Here is a 19300-nt window from a genome sequence, read left to right as displayed (position 1 = left end):
ATGAACTCCTACACAAGCCATAGAGGTAAGCATGCAAAAAGCAAAAAGACTTTCCCTCAGATCCCCTTATATCTCGGACATCAAAAGAAGGTGCCATTCACATTCAGGGTAAGTCTTCACACCTCAAGCAAATCTCCCATAGACAGGCCCTGCGGTTAACACAAACAGGATAACCCCTCACAGGTGCCCCCAGTGATCCTGGGCCTTGTCAAGTTGATGATATTCACCATCACAATACTTCCTTGGTCCTATTTCTCATCTCAGATGGCTGTGGCTCTGTGGAGCCTTTATAGGGGAAGTCTTTATACAGTGGTTCCCAGGTGACCCAGAAAGCTTGCCTTCCTTGTACAGGAGGAGGAAAGGGCTGAGTTTACTTGCTGATTCTGCGACTGTGCGTTCAGAAGGCACCCTATCTGTGCACTCTTTACATGGTCACTGGCTGTTGACGCCCGCAGTCTGTGTGGCTGCGGTCTAGTGTCCCCGATGACTAGTGTCTTCCTTTTGTTATACCTCTTAATCTTTATCACATTTTCTCAGTCTCTGCTGCCTTTTCCTCTTGGCCCTGGGCCTACATCACACCGTGGTTTCCCTCCCACAGTGGTCTACGATGGCGCATTTGCCCTCATTTCTCTCTGTTTCTCATCAACCTCTGGGAACAGCTGCGGAGGTTTGGATTCCTGCCCTGCCCAACGGAAGCCAGTCTCATCCTAGTTACCTTCTTGAAAGTATGTATCTGGTGTTCTGATTTTACAGAGGCTCGTGTTAAGAGGTTGCTATTTTGGACGTTGGCCTTTTGAGGGATGGTGTGACTATTAGAAGTCTACGGTGACCTTTAAAGATGGATGAATGCAGTTTACATTATGGTATAGCCCCACGATCCTTATGGGGGCCAGGAGCAAAATGGAGTCTGAATGTGAAATATCCCTCAAAGGTTTCTGCACTTGAACACTTGGCCCTTAGCTAATAGCATTGTTTCAGAGGGTTGTAGGATCATTAGAAGGTGTAACCTTCCTGGAAGAAGTGATTCATTGAGAGCAAGCCAGTGTCTGGTCCTTTCTCTGCTTCCTGACTGCAGACATAATGTGATAAGCTGCCTCACACTTCTGCAACCACACTTTCCTTCCATGACAGACTGTATCCTTTCAAAATATAAGTCAGAGGAAGCCCCCTTTTCCTTTAATGCCTTCCTTCATAATTGCTCTCAGCAATGAGGAAAGTTGAGACATTCTCTTTTTGATTGTTTTAACCTAACAATTCCATAACAGAAAAGTCTTGAAAGACATTGTCTTATGCCTAATGTGTTGTTACTTTTATCATTGCTTTGATAAAATGCCTGACATAAATGATAGGGAGGGAGCGGTTTATTCTGGCTTACGTTTCAGGGAAATCTCTACTATGAATGGTGAGGGCATGGCAGATTTCATGGAGGTGGGGGTGTATGTTGGATGTTCCTTCATTGTGATGGGCCAGAGAGAAAGAGCGTTCATGCCTAAACCTAGGGCAGATATAACCTTCAAGGATTTATCCTAGGGATATACTTCAACAGGTAGGCCTTATATATTCCAAAGGTCCCACAAACAACCAAAATAGCACCACTGACTGGGGACCTTATACCCAAATCTTTCCAGAAACTACCAAAGTAACACCACCACCACGCTCAAACACATGAGTCCTGTGGGAGACGTTTCCCATTTAAACCCTAATACCCAGGATATCAGAGGCAACGGTTTACAATGGCTCTTGCTAAAGCTTGATGAGGGTTGCTAACTTTATGGGCTGGAGATGTCCTTGTTTCACTTAGACCCTTCCTGCCCTGCTTATTCAACAATGAGAGGCTACAACATCACCCTCACTTCCACATTCCAAATTCCACTAGGGACTTTGGGGATAAAAAAAAAAATCTGACTCAGATTGGACTAAATGACAAGGGTCTGCTTGGTTCATGTCACTGTCGTATGCACAGACTCACCACATCATTAGGATGCAGCTTCAGCCTTTGGGTTCTTTGAGTTTCCTTTCCCCCCACATGTTGCTATTTCGTGATGACAGAATGACCAGAAATATTTCAGGCATCTCAGTGGCATATTGCATCACAGGAAACTAAAGAGAGAACCTTTTGAGCATGCAAGCAACTCGAGTTACTTACCTACCACTGAATCACTCATTGTGGCCACGAGACTCAGCTGACTAATTTAGGTACTAACTACATGCTCCATCCCTCTAGCTGAAAACCTCATGCCTGTGGCAGTTAGTCATCCCCCCAAAGAGACATCTCTGGAGGACATCTTATTTGAAAATACATGATTCACGGGAAATTGTGTGTACCCTGGATCCTTCCCAGTTTTGCCAATGAGCCCCATGCCGAGACATTCAGGGAGGTGGGAAGTAACCAGTGATATTTACAGGATCATTGAAAACTAAAATTCACTGTCATGGTGATAAGTAAAGGAAAATACAAATCAAAGGCCCGCTTCTTCATTTCTTAGCAACTTATAAATCTCTCTTACTCTGGTGTAAACCTCAAAGAGGAAGGACCGTTCAGTAATGACTTAGGTGGAATTTCCCATAGCTCAGCATGTGGTCTGCAAGCTGCAGTCGACAGAGAAGATGCAACAGCTTTTTCTGTGTGTGTGATGCTGTCAACAGAGATTGATGCCACCATGTAGATTACAATGCATTTGGTGGATCTGTGAATTATTAAAAATTGGGAGGGGAGCTGGAGAAATGGCTCAGAGGTTAAGAGCACTGACTGCTCTTCCATAGGTCGTGGGTTCAATTCTCAGCATCAACATGATGGCTCACAATTATCTAATTCCAGGAGATCTGACTTTACTCAGGTACCAGGCCTACATGTAGGGCACAGACATGCATGCAGGCAAAGCACTCCCCTGCATAAGAAATCATAACTTTTACAAATTTGACTTGTTGAGGGAACTACACTGAAATAGCTTTCATGAGTAAGGCATTAGCTATGGTTGGAAATCCACCTCAGCACACCCACTGCTATCAACGTGAGATGAGTGAATCATTCATCATTGACATTGTGTTCCTACTGTTCTACTTCAGCATACAGCAAGTCTTCTAAGAGAGGGTCTCTTCTAAAGGGAAAATCATTTAAAACTTATTGTCCTTACAATCTTTAAAAAATATCAGCTCAGAAACAAATATCTGTAGGGGTCTCTGGAATCAACTCCCACAGCTGTTGAATTGTACCATCCTTTCTCTGTTCCATCAATTAACATACTCACTCAAAAATAATTGTAATAACTCAGGAGAGTGCCCTCATGAACATTCCTTTCCAGGGTGTAATTAGGAGCTGGTCCTAAATTTCCAATTGGCTTTCAGTTGCATCATTTCTTAGAGTCAACAAGTCCTGGACACAGGACCAGAAATTTTAGGGTAATTCTGAAATGAATTCTCTTCCAAGGATATTTCCAAGTTCAGCCAAATATCCAAGAACTTTAATACTGAGATCTGGAAATATTTTTTCATGACACAGTAAAGTTAGAAAATTTTCTTGGTTATGTTGAGTTTGAAATAATGCACATTTCCTAATTAATAAAGTGGATATTTTTATTTGAAAGATGGAACTGAACAATCTGGAGGCTCTAGTTTATTTATCTATTTGTAGTGTATATATGTTTTGCTTGTGCGTATGTGGGAAAGAGATACTTGTGTGGTTTATGTAAGTGTGTGTGTCTGTGCATGTGTGCATAGAAACCAGAAGACATTTGGGGTGGGGGTCCTCTTCTATCATTTTCTGCTTTATTCCTTTAAGGCACAGTCTCCCCAAATATGGAGCTTGTGTGTTTCAGCTAAACTGGCATTCAGCAAGCCTCAGTGGTCCTTTTGTTTCCACACCCCCTGCAACACTGGGGTTCCAGGCACAAGTGAAACCATATCTAGCTTGTTGCATGGGAGCCGGGATGCAAACTCAGGTCCTCAGGGTTGTACATCAAAGGCTGCTAATCTCCGAGCCATCTCTCCAGCCCCTGGTTTGCTCGATGAACACCTAATTGCAATATCATTTGAAGAACTGTAACCTATTTTGAGCATGTAAATATCCATTGGTGCTTTATGAAAGGCATTAGGAAATTATAAGCAGAAGGAAAACAGATCACAGGCCATTATATGTTTAATGATATGCAAATGCTGTTAAATTAGAACATGATGACATTACTGTTCTTTGGGGGGGGGAGAATGGATTTAAACAATTCAAAATAACAGGTGTCAATTTGTATGTGCTGTGATCTAACAATAATGAGTTGAAAATTAAAAGTGGCACATACATGGAATTGCATTTTGAGTTCTACACAGTAATTTCATAATAGCAGGTTCACATGCAAACTGCCTACAATTGAAGTGCTTTACAGAGAGAGAGAGAGAGAGAGAGAGAGAGAGAGAGAGAGAGAGAGAGAGAGAGAATCTGTTCCTAGATCTTAAATTTATTTACTTTATTTGTATGAGTGTTTTTTTTTTTCTGCATGTATGCATATGTACCACATGTGTGCCCGGTGCCCTTGGAGCTCATATGTGAGCATAGGATACTCTGGAACTTGAGTACAGATAGTTGTGAGCTACTATGCAGGTACCTGGGAACAGAACCCAGGTCCTTCTCAAGAGTAACAAGTACTCTTAACCATCTAGGTAAAAACATTCTGAAATGACATTTGTAGTGTAAAGCAAGTCAAAGTAACCACAATTCATAGCCCAGCTTCTTAGAAATCAGAGGGAGAAATATGGATGTGTCCTCCCTTTTATTTTCTGGTCACAGGAGATGTTTGCTGTTTTCTTGGATAAGAAAATACATCATAGGTCAAGCTTGTTTGTGAGTGATAGAGAACACCGACTTGCAGAATTCCTTAGTAGAACACGATTGACCCCTAGTGGTCACAAACAGGACTATCACTACTCAGCAATAAATGTACTAAGAATCAGACTTCTCAAAGAGAGAAGAAAAATCTTAACTGCTATATAGTATCTACCTCACCCAATATCTGACCTGCTTTTGTGATGTCTAGGTATTTTTAAGGTCAGGTTCACTCAGCTAATGTAATTAATACTACAAAGCTTATCTATGTGCTCCATCTTTAATTTATAAGGAGTACCAAAAAGAATGAGATTACATGTCCTTTTTTTTTTTTAAACTTGAAATGAATTGGGTTTTATTCTAGGAAGAAAGAATACTTTGAAAATACAGCTGGCTTTCCTATGCATAAAACATTGATGCCTCCTTCCAGAGATGTCTACCTAGAAGGTGTAAATAAAAAACTTAATTAGGACTAAATTTTCTAGAATAATATAAGGAAAAATACAGATAAACATTAAAAAAAATAACCCCCTCATCTGGTGGAGAAGGGAGGTGGGGAGAACTGGGGGGAGTGGAGGGAGGGGAGGGGTGGTCAGAGTGCATTGTATTCGAGAAGAATAAATAAAAAGAGCATGTGGTAAATGTTACAAAATAAAATCTTGTGTCTTGAGGGAAAAAAAAAAACCTCTGTGGCTGAAAAACATCCTAACGTATACATTGCATATTTTAGTTTTGTTTAATGTGTTGCATAGAAAATAAAGTATGCAAAGAAAGAAACACATAAAAAAATCCCTGACGGTCACTTTCAGTGAGAAAAAAAGAAAGAAGTAAGAGGTAAGGGGAATATTCCAAATGTTTCCCTCAGCTGCTGATTGCTAAACAAGAAAATCCAATGAACCCAAATGGCACATTACTTTAGATGTTGAAAAGATAACATGTGTTTTGTTAGTTGGTATTAGACATTATACAAAATGGCACAAGCTCATGCTAAAAGGCGTACAGGGATTTTTTTTTTCCCTGTCTGTTTTCATGGGATTTTTTTCCTGTCTGTTTTCACGAGATGGAGGGAGATTGTTGGTTATGTCTGTGCATTTGTATCACTGTCTCTGTTTCAGGAATTCTTTTGATTTCATAATGGGTTCCACGTAGACAAGTCTATGATCTCTTATCGCAAAGCTTTCTTGGGTCAGCAGTGCTACACCAGCAACTGTTACCACAGCAACCAGGATGGATTTCAATAGCAGAGAACAGGGCCCTGAGCATCATAAGAGAATAATGAGTGTGGGGTTGGGTGAAAAGAAGCACCCAGAATGAAGGAGATGATAGAAAAGATGAAAAGATGCCCGTGTGCTCTGTATCACGGGTTGTATTTTGAAATCAAACTCATCTAACTGAAACATAAATAAATCAGCTTAACAAAGTCAACAGAGGTAACTGGTGAGTCGTGACTTACTATCATTACTGTAAAGGAGGAACACCCCACGTCCTTGAAAGACTTTTGCTAGCTTAGCCAGAGGGAAAAGGAATACAAATGCATCACTTTGGACAAAAAGATTTGCTACAGATGTTCTCTGGGAGATAATGTTTATCATTTGTACAAAACAAGGAGTTAATTTCTATGTATTTTACAATTCCTTTATTCCATAAAGATTTCCCAAATAAGACAGGGAAAGTGTGGTTAAAAACCAAACCAACAATAACAATAAAAACCCAAAACAAAACAAAACGAAGAAATCCCACCTGCAGGTAGTCTGTTCTCTGGTTTTCTAAAAAAAACCATACATTTTGTTTTTTTTTAAAAAAAAATCTCATTTTGAATAAGGAAAACAAAACCAAAGTCACATATGCAAATAAATTAAAGTGGATATGTGCCTGTGTGTTGATGCCTTCAGTATGACTCCTTGGGGTGGGGAATGCCCAGGAACTGGCACTATTGAGAATTTTCCAAAGAACCAGAAAACAAGAAGGACCTTGAGTTGCCTGAACGCAAGTGTTTGACCATCTGGAGAGTATACTAGCCATGTCCTGAGCCAGCTCCAGCTGGTTCTCATTGCAATAATCTACTCCTAGGGTTCTATGAAGACACTTCTACTTCTTAGCTAGCTGTCCACAGTTCTGATGAGAACAGATGTCACTACTAGCTCACGGCAGTGTCCCTTTCTTCTGCCTACCTGGTGAAAACAGATGGTAGCATGGAATACAGACATACCTGCTGGCAAAACACCCACACACGTAAGATTAAAATTAAGAAGCCTTAAGAGAAGGAGCTACCGTTTCTGCATTCTGCAGAAAGCAAGCTTTGGGGAAATCATGCAAATTTTCCAACTTCCGGTCAGTGAAAGAATTGGCTTTCCAACCTAGGTGTTTATCAAAAAGTACCATGTAACTACAGCTAGAAGTTCCTTGCCATCCCTGAAAGACTTTCAGATTAATGGGGAAAATCTTAATGAGGAACTCTGGAAGTCTTTTTAGATCCGAGGGTTAACTTTTCAACGCTGATTGCCTTCAGTCATGTCTGGAGTGCTCTTTGTTCTAAATTATATGAGAAACCTCCTCACTTTCTCACTGCCCTTGCTCACAGGTTGCTCGCAGGTTTTGATAGTCTGGCTTTAGGTAAATTAACTCTACAATCTGCTAAATCAACATTTTAGTGTTAATTATCTTATACTCTTGGCAGTGGTTGTGCAAGTTTGTATTTGTCATGTCTCTTCCAATAACCGACTGCAGAAAAATCCCAAGCAAGTGTATATATATCCAATCAGTATAATTACTAGCAGAATTATACTTCCAGAGGTATAAATTAGTGATAAACCTCTCATTCCCCCTTTTGACCTAACCTCAACCACTCTATTAATTTTTCATGCATAAAGAAAGAAATCATTTTTAAAAGTATTTTAAAATATCATACAGGACCAAGTCAAGTCTGGAAATCAAGTCACGATTCCGGGTTCAAGGTCTTGATCTTGGGGATCTTGAAGTCACTCAATATTCATATGAGTTTTCATATGTGGCCAAAATGTTACTTCCGGACTTTTTACCTTTAAATGCATTTTTACAGGCCACCAATAACTTACCCAAAATTAACCAAGCAGCTCAAATGGTTTTAGCTACTCTTTTTTTTTTTTTAAATACTGTATCTTTAATCTTTAAGCATATATGTGCCTTGGAGTGCAGACAGAATATATAACTCTATGAATGCATTTTGAGCAGAAAAATGCAATGAATGGTGCCTGGGTATATGGCACCAAGGCAATGTAGCTTTCTACTGTGTGCACAATGGAAAACTACTGCTACTTATACACACATCCTGCTATGAGTATAGTGGTCCTTGTGATTATCAAGCTTTTGTTTCATGATGTATAGCTCCAAAGTGGTGTCAGGACGCTTTCTAGCTGATCATTTCTGCATAAGGAGGAAGAATATATAGGAAAGAGAAGAAAGAGAAGGAGTAAAGGGAAAAGTAGGGTAGAAAAAAAACCTTCAAAAATTCTTTGGTTATAACAAATGCCCACTCAGTGTCGACCTAACACTAGGCAGGGTAAATTCCACAATGGAGATTTGAAAGAATACACTATATCAAGATTCTTTACATATTCTAAGTCAAAAGGAAAGCCTATGGGTGGGTGAAAGATTGCCTATAAATATCTATTTGTCTGGATGGAAACTTACATCAGTTCTAACTATCATCTATTCAGTTATAAATGTAAAGACACCAAGACCAAAATACAAAGTCCATTTTCTTTTACTTCATGTGACTCAGCGACTAGGTTCCCAAATCAATGTAAACTTCATGAAGTTTCATGAGAACATTTCTTTCACAACCCCAGTACTTAGGGAGAAATCCCAGTACATGGAATGGCTTCAATATTGTTAATGAATGAATTAGAAATAGTATTTAGCAGTTGCATTTGTTAGAGACAAGTTCATAGCAATGAGAGAACTGGTGGTCGTCAGTCTGAAAATCCAAAGACAACAACCAAATCATAACCATCAGACAGAATGGCCACTGATTTAAAGACTAACACTCCTACGTGCCTCTTAGCGATTATAGCATAGAGACAAAGAGAATTTCTACCAACAAGGATGACCCCACGTCATTATAAAATGATACATTTTCATATCTTATTTAATGGAAATCAATGTAGGCATTGTACAATGTACCTTTAAAATGTATCCACTGGGGTAGGATAAAGTATTCACTCAGAATGCTTGGTCCTCCTATGCCAGATTTCCTTTAAAAATATAATTTTTATTATATAACACCATGTGACTTAACCTGCCTCTATCTTTTACCCTATAATCTGTAATTCTATGGTATCTCTTGTGGACACAGAAAGTATGTCCCTTTTTTGTCCTTGTGATCTATTGTGTTTCCTAGTACACAATTTTAATATGTTCCACATATCAGCTCTCCCTGTCTCAGTCACGAAACAGTATAGAATTGGATCAGCGACACAGTTTAGACTTGTCAGTGCCACTGTGACTCTGTACACCGTAAAAGTCTGCTTTCCAGACTTGTCACTGAGGTTTATATTGCGCTCCAAAATGCAGCGGATGAGCACCATCACATGGAAGGGGGTAAAGCATAGGACGAAAGTCAACGTGATGCTAGCCAGCAACTTTATGATCCTTCTCTTCTCGCTGTTTTCCGTGGCTTGGTTGTGCCGCACAGCTTGATATACTTTATGGTTGCAGATCATGATGGTGATCAAAGGCACTGCGTAGCCCAGGCACGTCCTAAATAGGTTGAGGTTGATCTGCCAATTCTCCAGAGGGTATTTGTCATAACACAGAGTGAAGTTAGACTTCTCCGAATCACAGTATTCAACACTTGTTTCATCTTTCCACAGAAGCATAGAGTTAAAGAAGGACTCCAGTATCCAGATAGACAGGCTGGTCATGAACGCGAATCTTCTCGTCCTTAGGAAAGAAAACTTCAGAGGGTAGACAACTGCTAAATAGCGGTCCAAGGCAATGCAGGTGAGGAATGCTGTACTGCTATAAAAGTTCATGTATGTGAAGAAAACGCTTCCTTTGCATAAGGCAGGAGAGAAGGTCCAGTTGTCTTTATTCCAAGTGTAATTGATCCACAGAGGCAGAGTTAGTGCATACAGCAGATCTGATAGCGACAAACTGAAGAGGTAAATTCCTAGCTCATTTTCTTTCTTTGCTTGCAGAAAGGATACACATAATGATCCAACATTGGCTGGGACGCTGACTATAAACACAAATATGTAGACCACTGGGAACAAATAGTGATCCAGATCATGCTGTTCTTCGACACACGTGCTGTTCATCGTCATTTTTTTTATAGTGGCAGTTGCATTACTTCTTGGGCTGTAAACATGAAAAGAAGCTTTGCCTTGTTGTAAGTTTTCAATGTTAAATTCTTTTTTTTTGTGTGTGTGTGTGTCTTTTAGATTGTCCTTGGTTTTGGAGGTGCTAATCAACTCATGAATGCATTTAGAGATCAAGTTATAGATCAAGTTTTTACATGGATTATCACCACTGGAAGTCAGAATCCAGGCTCCTGGAGGTGACTGAAAGTATCGAACTGACTTTAACCATCAGAAGTCTTTGTGCTCAATATCATGGGCGGTTCAGCTTTCTTGAGAGGTCACAGCCTCTCACTTTGTCCTTTCGAATCTCACAGGAGATTGGAGATTGGTACAAATATGAGTACACAGGTTTTATTTTCATACACTTTGGCATTCTCTTAAAAGTGTCCTGTTTCTGTAATGAAAGATGAACTAGAATAGGTTAGATGTTTATAAGATAGATAACCTCATTCCTAACAAGATTTTGAAGCAGCCATCTTTCATTTATTGAAAATATCAAATATTTTAAATCACAAAATAGTATTTAACTAAAATCAAACAGATGTCTTGCCTATTTCAAATAAGAATTGCTCAAAGGATGCTAGCTTATAGAGAACTATATTTCTCACAAGATAATGCCTAACAACCATAACCAAAGTTTCTTAAACCATTAAAGCTATTTTGCTGGCTAAAAATAGAAAAGTCAACTATTTGGTTGTGATGAGAAAATGCCACTTTATTTTATTGCTTTGAAGTGTACATAAACTGCATGGTCACGTGATTTGTAAGTTTCAGTTCAATATACAATATCAATATAAGGCACTTCAAAATCACATTATAAAGACAATATTTCCATAACATATGATAAAGTGGAATTTAAAACATAGCTGATTGAGCTTTAATATATAGTTAGATAACCTTTCCTCCCTCTTAAGTTTGTTTTTTGTTTCTTATGGGATGTAGCTCACTGAGTCTCACTTATATTCCATAAGTGAGGAGACAGGACCACCTCCATTCTGGGAAAACATGATCATGAATTTCCACCCTCAGAGCTGATTATTTCTGAGGTTCTTTCCTTTGTAAAGTGATGAAGTCACAGAGAAGTGCTCCCAGTTGCTTTGCTGGTGGGACCACTTGGTAGTCTGGATGGTTTACGTGATGGTTTACAGAAAGTTCTGAAGGGAGAATATTCTAGCCACCAGTGCCATTCTCTTGCCAAGTGTAGATGAGTTCTAGGCACAAAAGGATCTGATATCACAAGGCACGAACAATTCTGGTACTGGAATAAACCACATCCAGGATGTGTCTTACTCTTAAAAGGGAAAAGTAAAACTCCCAAGACCTTCTGGTTTGATCACACCTAGAGATATGAATAAAACACGCAGAGCAGCCTGTTAAAGCAATAGCAAAATATTTGTGATGGAAAACCCAAAGCAGAGCTGAGGGGATGGGGGTGAACAAGAAACTGTGGATATGCTGGAGGTAGATGTGGGTGGGAGAGGCAACTGGAACCTCTGGATCAGAGAAACGAGGCAAAAATTCACACCATGAAGGCAGAAAGGGCTCCATTGCCATCACACACGCTGGGACCTAGGAGGCTCTGGCTTCTGGAGAGGGCAAACCAGAAAAGAAAGGAGACTGACAGGTTCCAGAGACATTTGCAGACAACAGAGAAAAACTGGCAAGTTCTTTCCTCTGGCTTGGTTTATGCGAGGAGCCAAAGAAAAGAATCTTCTGGGTGTTCATAGATACAGCAGATCCTCACTTGGAAAGGATCTGAGTCTGCACTGTTAGCTTGGTTCATGTGACCTACTTACATGGTTCAATTTCATTAGCCACTAGGGAAATACGAGTTGACATGAGACATCACTAACACACTTCACCAGAATAACATGCAAGGCAGAAAATATCAAGTGCCAGTGGTGAGGTAGAGTACCTGAACTAATACCCTGGGCTGGAAAACTTTAATATGTAGCATGATTTGGCAATATTGTTGCTAAATGAATACATACACATTTGCTAAGCAGCAGGCACTAAGATCAGAATGTTTGCAGTAGTACTGTTTGCAATATACACTATTATTGTATACACTATATATACATTAGAATGCCCATTAGCAGTAGAATAGATACCATAAGTAATATATCAATATATCATCATCATCATCATCATCATCATCATCATCATCATTGACAGCTATACATTAATGATGTTTCCATTATTTTCCTACATGAAATAATAAGTTGAAGCTTAATAGCACAATGCTGATGGACAAGAACAACACAATGGAGGACATATCTGATTATCTGATAAAAGCCAGTCAAAGTTAACCTATGCTGGTAAGAGTCAGGACAGTGATTGCCTGTGGCAGGGTCAGGTAAAGCTGAAAGAGGATGGGAGGACACTTCTGAGAATTTGATAGTATTCTGTTTCTTGATATGTGTACTGGCTGACTGAGCATTTCTAGTTAGTAAAATTGTCAAGCTGTACACTTGATTTGAAAATGTTCAATTTGTAAAAATTGATTAAGTTGTATGCTTAGGATATATGCATCTGTCTGTGTGAATATAATATTCTCAATAAAAGGTGTAATGGTGGAATCAAACTGCTGTGGTGACTGGGGATAAAAAGCATCTTGACAATGTTTTTGACATGGAAATTATCCACATAAGCCTTCCTAAGAAGTTAATTGACTTCTTTTTTTCTTATAATGAAAATCGATATAAAATCAATAACAAATAATTTAAACAGTCATGGAAAGATTCACAGAAGGTAAAAGTTTACTAAACAAAAAGTAAGTTCTAGATGCCTAAAAGAAATTAAGAAATACACATGTAACACAAAATGGGTATTTAATCAGTTTAAAGAAACAAAAGATGGAATCAGAACACATGATGAATGAAGAGAAAGAAGCAGCTGACGATGATAGCTTCACTACAGAATTCCAGTGTTTGGGAAGCTGTGGCTTTGGGGGATGACTGTGAATTTACAAGCAGCCTTAGAATGAAACCCTGACTCAGAAAGGGGGGAAAGAAGAATGGAGGAGAGAGAGAATGTTAAAAACCGAATAGCCAGAGTTTCTTTTAAAATTAGAATAGATTTTATTGAAATAAAAATGTAACAGTGAAAATTACTTAGAAGAGAACAATAGTACATAAAACTAAAGAAATCAAACAAAATTATCAGTGTAAAAGAAATAGGAAAACAGCAAAGATCCATGGAGAGTAAACTGAAAAGATCAGAACATATGTAACTCAAGATCCAGAAAGCAAGAAAAGGGAGATCAGTGGAAAGCAATGTTCACAAATAGAACCACTGATTGATTTCTGGAACTGACAAGGGGCACGAATCTCCCTGACCTGTGAAGCTTAGTAAGTGTCAGATGGGACAAAGTGGAACATTGATACTTAGACACACTGTGATCAAACTGAAGAGACCAAGTCTAAGGGGGAGAAAAGAGCCAGAGAAGAGAGATGGCTTATGTCCAAAGGTTGCATTTCAGACTGACAGATGGCTTATCAACAGCAATCCCTGAAACCAGATGACATGTTCATGTTTCTATATTCCAAGAAAATGGATGTCATCCTCTATTTATATTCCCAACGATTAAATTACAAGAACTGCAGCAAAGCCTAGACATTTGCAGGTAACTACTACTTGGAAAATTTACTCTTCACTTCTTGAAGAACTCTTGAAAAGCTCTTGGTGAAGATAGAAAATGGCATCCTATGATCTGAACCACATGAAGGACTGCATAGCCTGCTAAGGACAGGCTCTCATGAATGTCAGCATCACACCCTTGGGTAGGCTTACAGATCTGAGGGAAACCACCTAAACTATAAAAGTCTCCTCTCCTGAGACCACAACCAAGGATAGAAGGTGGGGCAAAGGGGGCCTCTTTTTTGTGTTACTAGATATATGTTTTTCTCTACAAAAGCATAAGACAGAAAATTGTTTTAGGGAGGTTTTAGAGTTCTCAACAGACGGCATTTCTTTAGCTATCAAAGTTCTTCCTGCCTTGCTGAGAGCAACCACGAGCCAGGATGGCTTGATGAAGCAGATAGTATCTTGTCTGTTGTGCAACAGAGGCAGCAGAAGCTTGTGGTTGCCTTTTTAAAGGTTCTGAAAGCTCAAAGAACTGTGGTTCTTCCGAGTTGGTTTCCTCCCACGTATGTTAGTGCTCATGTTGTTGGGTTGCCCATGAGGCCAAGAACCTAGCACATGGAAAGCCCTCTCCATCTGTTGATGTTAGCAATGGACTGCTCTCCCTCCTACTGCAAGAACATCACAGGGCAGCCTAAGGGACCTGGTGCGAATGATGCCAAGCATTGCAGCCGACAGCACTTGCTCGTTCAATGGAAATGCAGCTACAAACCAATGGGGTAAACAAATCCCATTATCTATTTTTCCAAATATTATTTAGGCTGCTTTAATGAAATTTTGAGGAAATCATTTTTGCCACCCTCACTGACAAGATGGATGACCTAATTTTAAACTTTGTGAAGTGTCCAAAAGACAGTCTACAGCACAGCTTGAAAAGTAATATAAATAACTGATGACAATAACTAAAAGCAAACTGTTCTCATACAGCGTTACAGAGACACTTGCTTTCACCTGTAAGCAGACTTGCTGCTAATGGGTCTCCACATGTCCCTGGCACTATAAGACATGATCAACAAGTAATTACCACTGATGCTTACTGACACTGGAAACAATACATTTCTAACCTCCCATGATTTCTGATGAATCTAAAAGCTATTCTTAGATCACTGTACTGGTGAGGAACTAGTAGCAGGCAGCTATACCACCCAGGCTGGCAGAGACTCTTCCTAAACTACCAGTTTCCCAATACACTGTGTCCTGAAGAGAAACTGAGCACACGCACTGTCCTTTGCTATACCCATCTCTTCACCTGACTAGTTTGAAGTTTGAGTTCTGATATCGTCTTACCACCACTCAAAGTGGAGGAAACCATGTGTCTTCCTCATTTCCATCTCGCTTACAAAGCTTGGTCTTACATTCACAAAACCCAAACCAGACGAAATGTTACAAACACTGCTAATCATTATGCCAAAGTCCTCTGTCTACTTTGAACTCTGTTCTAATCTTTACGCTCATACTCACCCGTTTCGGGAGTGATGCTGCTCTGGACTGAGGAGGCTGGCAAATCTGCTTGTATCAAGGAGAGAAACCAGTAGTGTTGCGGGGACAGGAAATTGCACTCATATTTTGTCATAAACCAATGAGGAAGCAGCTGCCTAATGAGAAAGCTTACATTATCTGAGTTCAAACAAAAGGATCCCTTCAGTACTTTAAATGATGTTTGGATCATTTATTGTGGCGTAATTTTCTGAACTCATTTTTCTCTGTATCTTAATTATACATGTAGAGTTACATGTATGCCTTTTTCTTTTCCTGTATATGTATGCATGAGTGGTGTATGCACACGTGTGTGCAGCACAGGTGTGTCACCTGGGTCCATATTTTTGGAAGCCAGAGAAGGATGTCAAGTGTCTTGCTTTGTTTTTCTCTCTGCCCTATTCCTTTGAGACAGGGTCTCTTGCTGACCCTGGAAGTAGATTAGTGGCTAGCAAGCTCCAGCAATCTTCCTGCCTCAGCTTGCCCCACTGAGTTGGCATTACAGGCATGCACATAGCTATTATGCACAGCTTTTTACTTAACCACTGAGACCCCAACTCGGATCCTCATGCTGTGCACTCTTACCTACTGAGTCATCTTTTTAGACTCTGATAGTTATGCTGTACTCAATATGATATGTTGCAACTGTTTAGTCCAATCATTTATTTGTCCTGCCAATATATCTATCCATTATATTCCTACTGTGCAGTGACTGTGGGGGCATCTACAAAGGCCCTGACTATTACCTAGAAAGGAGATACTACCATGAAAGAGAGGACCACACAGTTACAACATGGATGCAAAAGAAGCATAGATAAGCACTTCTAGATAGGCTTGCATAAGGCAGTATGAGTCATTTGGATATGTGAGAACAGAAAGGGTACTGTGGACCAATTTGGGGTGAATTGGTTCATGGGAAAAAAAAAAAACCAGAGGTAGTAGAGTGGTTATGGTGAATACTGTGGCTTAATGGCAAACATGGGTGGGGATATGAGTAGGTCAAGATAGCCACCTTTGTGAAACCCTTTTCCTTCCGGGGGACAAATAGGGTTGGATGTGTGGTATTTGATTATGGAAGCATTTTATCTTCTAGTAGCCCTCTGAGAATAGAAAACAGTGATTGCTAAAAGCAACTGATGTGATTGGGTTGGGCAAATAGATATGCATGAAATTTGAAAATTTGTTTGTGAGTGGTATAGATTATTACTTTTTAAAGGCTAATGCAGTACTTTAACAAGGTGCATCTATAAGTGGTTTAATAGGAAATGAAATTAGTTTCTAGAACATCCTACATTGGAGAAAAGAAAAGTTAGACATAATTTTTAAGCTGCATCCCAATAAACTTTGATTAGAAATGAAGGCAGGAATATTATTTTTTAAGTATGAAATCAATTTAGGATGTAAAATTCTAACTTATTTTTAGGCTCTAGTCAGGATATGCCAAGTCTGTGTTGGTAGATGGAAAAATGCGATCTTGTGATATAGCTGAGACTTTTCATCTTGGAGTTGCCTAGGATATATAAGAATTGTGAAGGCTTTTGAAAGTTTCTTTAAGAATCATAAAAATATGTCTGGCTTTGGTGGCATACTCCTTTAATCCCAGCACCCAGGAGGTAGAGGTAGGCGGATCTCTGAGTATGAGGACAGCCTTGTCTACAGAGCAAGTTCCAGGACCCCCAGGGATGCATAGAAACCCTGTTTCAACAAACAAACAAGCAAACAAACAAATGAACCATTAAAACAATGCATTTGTAAAGTACTCAAGAATTTGTAAAAAGCATGTAGTAACTGAAAACTTCAGGATATATTGCCATTGAGATGATGAAAAATTTAGGAAAATGTAGAAAAAAATGAATGACCCAAGTCTTCAGGGCCAGGGGTGGTGGTGCTCACTTAACATGATGCTCCCCTTGTATCCATGGGGATCTGAGTTGGATCCTCAGCATCGAAGTCAAAAAAGCCAATTCTGGTGGTGCTTGATTGTAATCTCAGTATTTGGAAGGCAGTTCCAGGTAAGGAAAAGATTGTCTGAAAATTTTAAAAAAGAAGAAAAAAGAAAAGGTTGATGGTGCCTGAGAAGCAATCCCTGGGGTAACTCTCAGACTGACACATGCATGTGCACAAGTGTACACACATATGAATCTGCTCCCATATGAACACACATACATGCACATAAACAGACATACAGAAAAAAATTCAAAATTTTAATAAAATGAAAATAATGATTTCTGTTTACTCATGACTGCAATCCCTAAATCTCTTTTTCGGCTTGGTTTTGCACACTTGCCTAACTATTTTTCCTACTTCATGATTCACATAATATCTAATTTTACCTAGATAGACCACACTTCTGTTTTTAGAGAAAGAGTATTTTTACACCCACGTCAAATCTATGTACTTTACTCTTAAAAAAAAAAAAAAGAGGATGTAGTTAGAGAACACGAGAAATACAGCTTTCACTTCTGCTTAAATAAGGAAAAAATGTCAGTGGACTATGACAAAAAGTCGCTTACTTCACACAAGAAGACATTCACCAACTTTCATGGTTTCTGCATCTTGTTTAGTTAAAAATATAGTAGCATCATATTTTAATTACAGGAATACTTCGTGAATAGTTAGAAACTTCAGAGCCCTGAGACGCCGAGGCATTTTAACAATATAAAGGCCAAATCAATGAACAGTTATTCAGAACACTGGATTTATGGAGTCAGAGTTCTTGGCCAGTTTTCTTGTCTCCTGTGATCACAACGTGGGCATCCAACATCAGCCAGAGGCAGTGCACTTGGGCTTAAAATAGGAAACAAGGCAAAAGTATGTGGACCTGCTGGGTTGCAGCTTCTCCATGGGCCAGACAGTGTGGATGACGATTCTGCTGATGAAGGCTCTTTTGGTTGGCTTGAAGCTGCATCACTTGTCTGCTACAGTTTCCAAGATTAAAGCAGCAAGTAAATATGGCAGGATCAAGTTCTGATGTCCTGCTCTGTATTCTCATTTTGATTTCTTTTTACATATTCAATTAGTCATTTTGTGTTTGTTGCAGAAAGTAATGGGGAGGGGAAAGGATTGAGATTCAAGAGGCAACTGAAGAAAAGATGTGACATATGCATAAAGTATAGGCCCTTAGAAAATTAAGTGTGAAGAAAAGGATATAGGTTAAATGTTTATATTAATTAATACTGTGATGGTAATATTCTGGATATCTGGGGTTAAATAAAATACACCATTGAGGTTAATGTTCTGTTTTAACATTAATGTGTCTAATAGAAAAGTTTAAATGATGCCTGTGTTTGGTGTTCTCTCTCTGTTTGGGCAGCATCATGCTGAATGTTGAAATAATCTCCCTCTTGAACTGCACTGGTTTGAACATGAAATGCTTTGCAGAGCCTTACATGTTTGAGTGCTTGTTCCCTTGTTTGGGGGAAGGTTGTGGAACCCCTAAAAGGTGGAGCTTTGCTGGAGGAAGTGAGCCAGTGAGATGGGTCTTGACTTTTGTTTTTAAGATATATATATACACACACAGAAGAGGGCACCAGATCTCATTACAGATGGTTGTGAACCACCATGTGGTTACTGGGAATTGAACTCAGGACCTCTGGAAGACCTCTGAGCCATCTCTCCAGCCCCCAGGTCTTGACTTTTGTATAGCCTGGCCCCATTTTCTGTTCACTGTCTGTTTCCTGGTTGTGGACACAATGTGACTAGTCACACACATCACACCCTGATGCCATATCATCCCTATCATGATGAATTATATCCTCTTAAACTCCAAGACAAACAAACCCTTCCTCCTCAATTTGCTTCTTGACAGTGACAGAAAAATAAATAATTAAAAAAGGTCAGTATCACATAAACCATCATTTTCTTCACGTCTAGGAGCTAGGTAGATTCTTAAATTCCTCTCCTGGCAGGAGCAGGGGGAAAAAAAAAAGGTATTGGCAATTGAAAAGAGACTAAATGTACTACAGAAACAGCATGGGAGTGAAACTTCCCAGAGTTCTATTACTTGAGCAGATGCATGCAGTAAACACCATTG

At 39.4% G+C, this 19300-nt stretch overlaps 1 protein-coding gene across 1 annotated transcript; it reads right to left on the bottom strand.

The window, feature by feature from the left end:
* Positions 1 to 9099: 9099 nt before the first annotated feature.
* On the bottom strand, positions 9100 to 10113 carry Gpr65 (G protein-coupled receptor 65). The gene has a single exon (XM_036205645.1). The coding sequence runs from the start codon at positions 10111 to 10113 to the stop codon at positions 9100 to 9102; it is 1014 nt and encodes a 337-aa protein (XP_036061538.1).
* Between the last annotated feature and the right edge of the window lie 9187 nt (positions 10114 to 19300).

This window comes from Onychomys torridus, chromosome 14, assembly GCF_903995425.1.
Source record: "Onychomys torridus chromosome 14, mOncTor1.1, whole genome shotgun sequence".
In the NCBI taxonomy this organism is placed as follows: Eukaryota; Metazoa; Chordata; class Mammalia; order Rodentia; family Cricetidae; genus Onychomys; species Onychomys torridus.
This window is presented reverse-complemented; position numbering and strand designations above follow the sequence as displayed.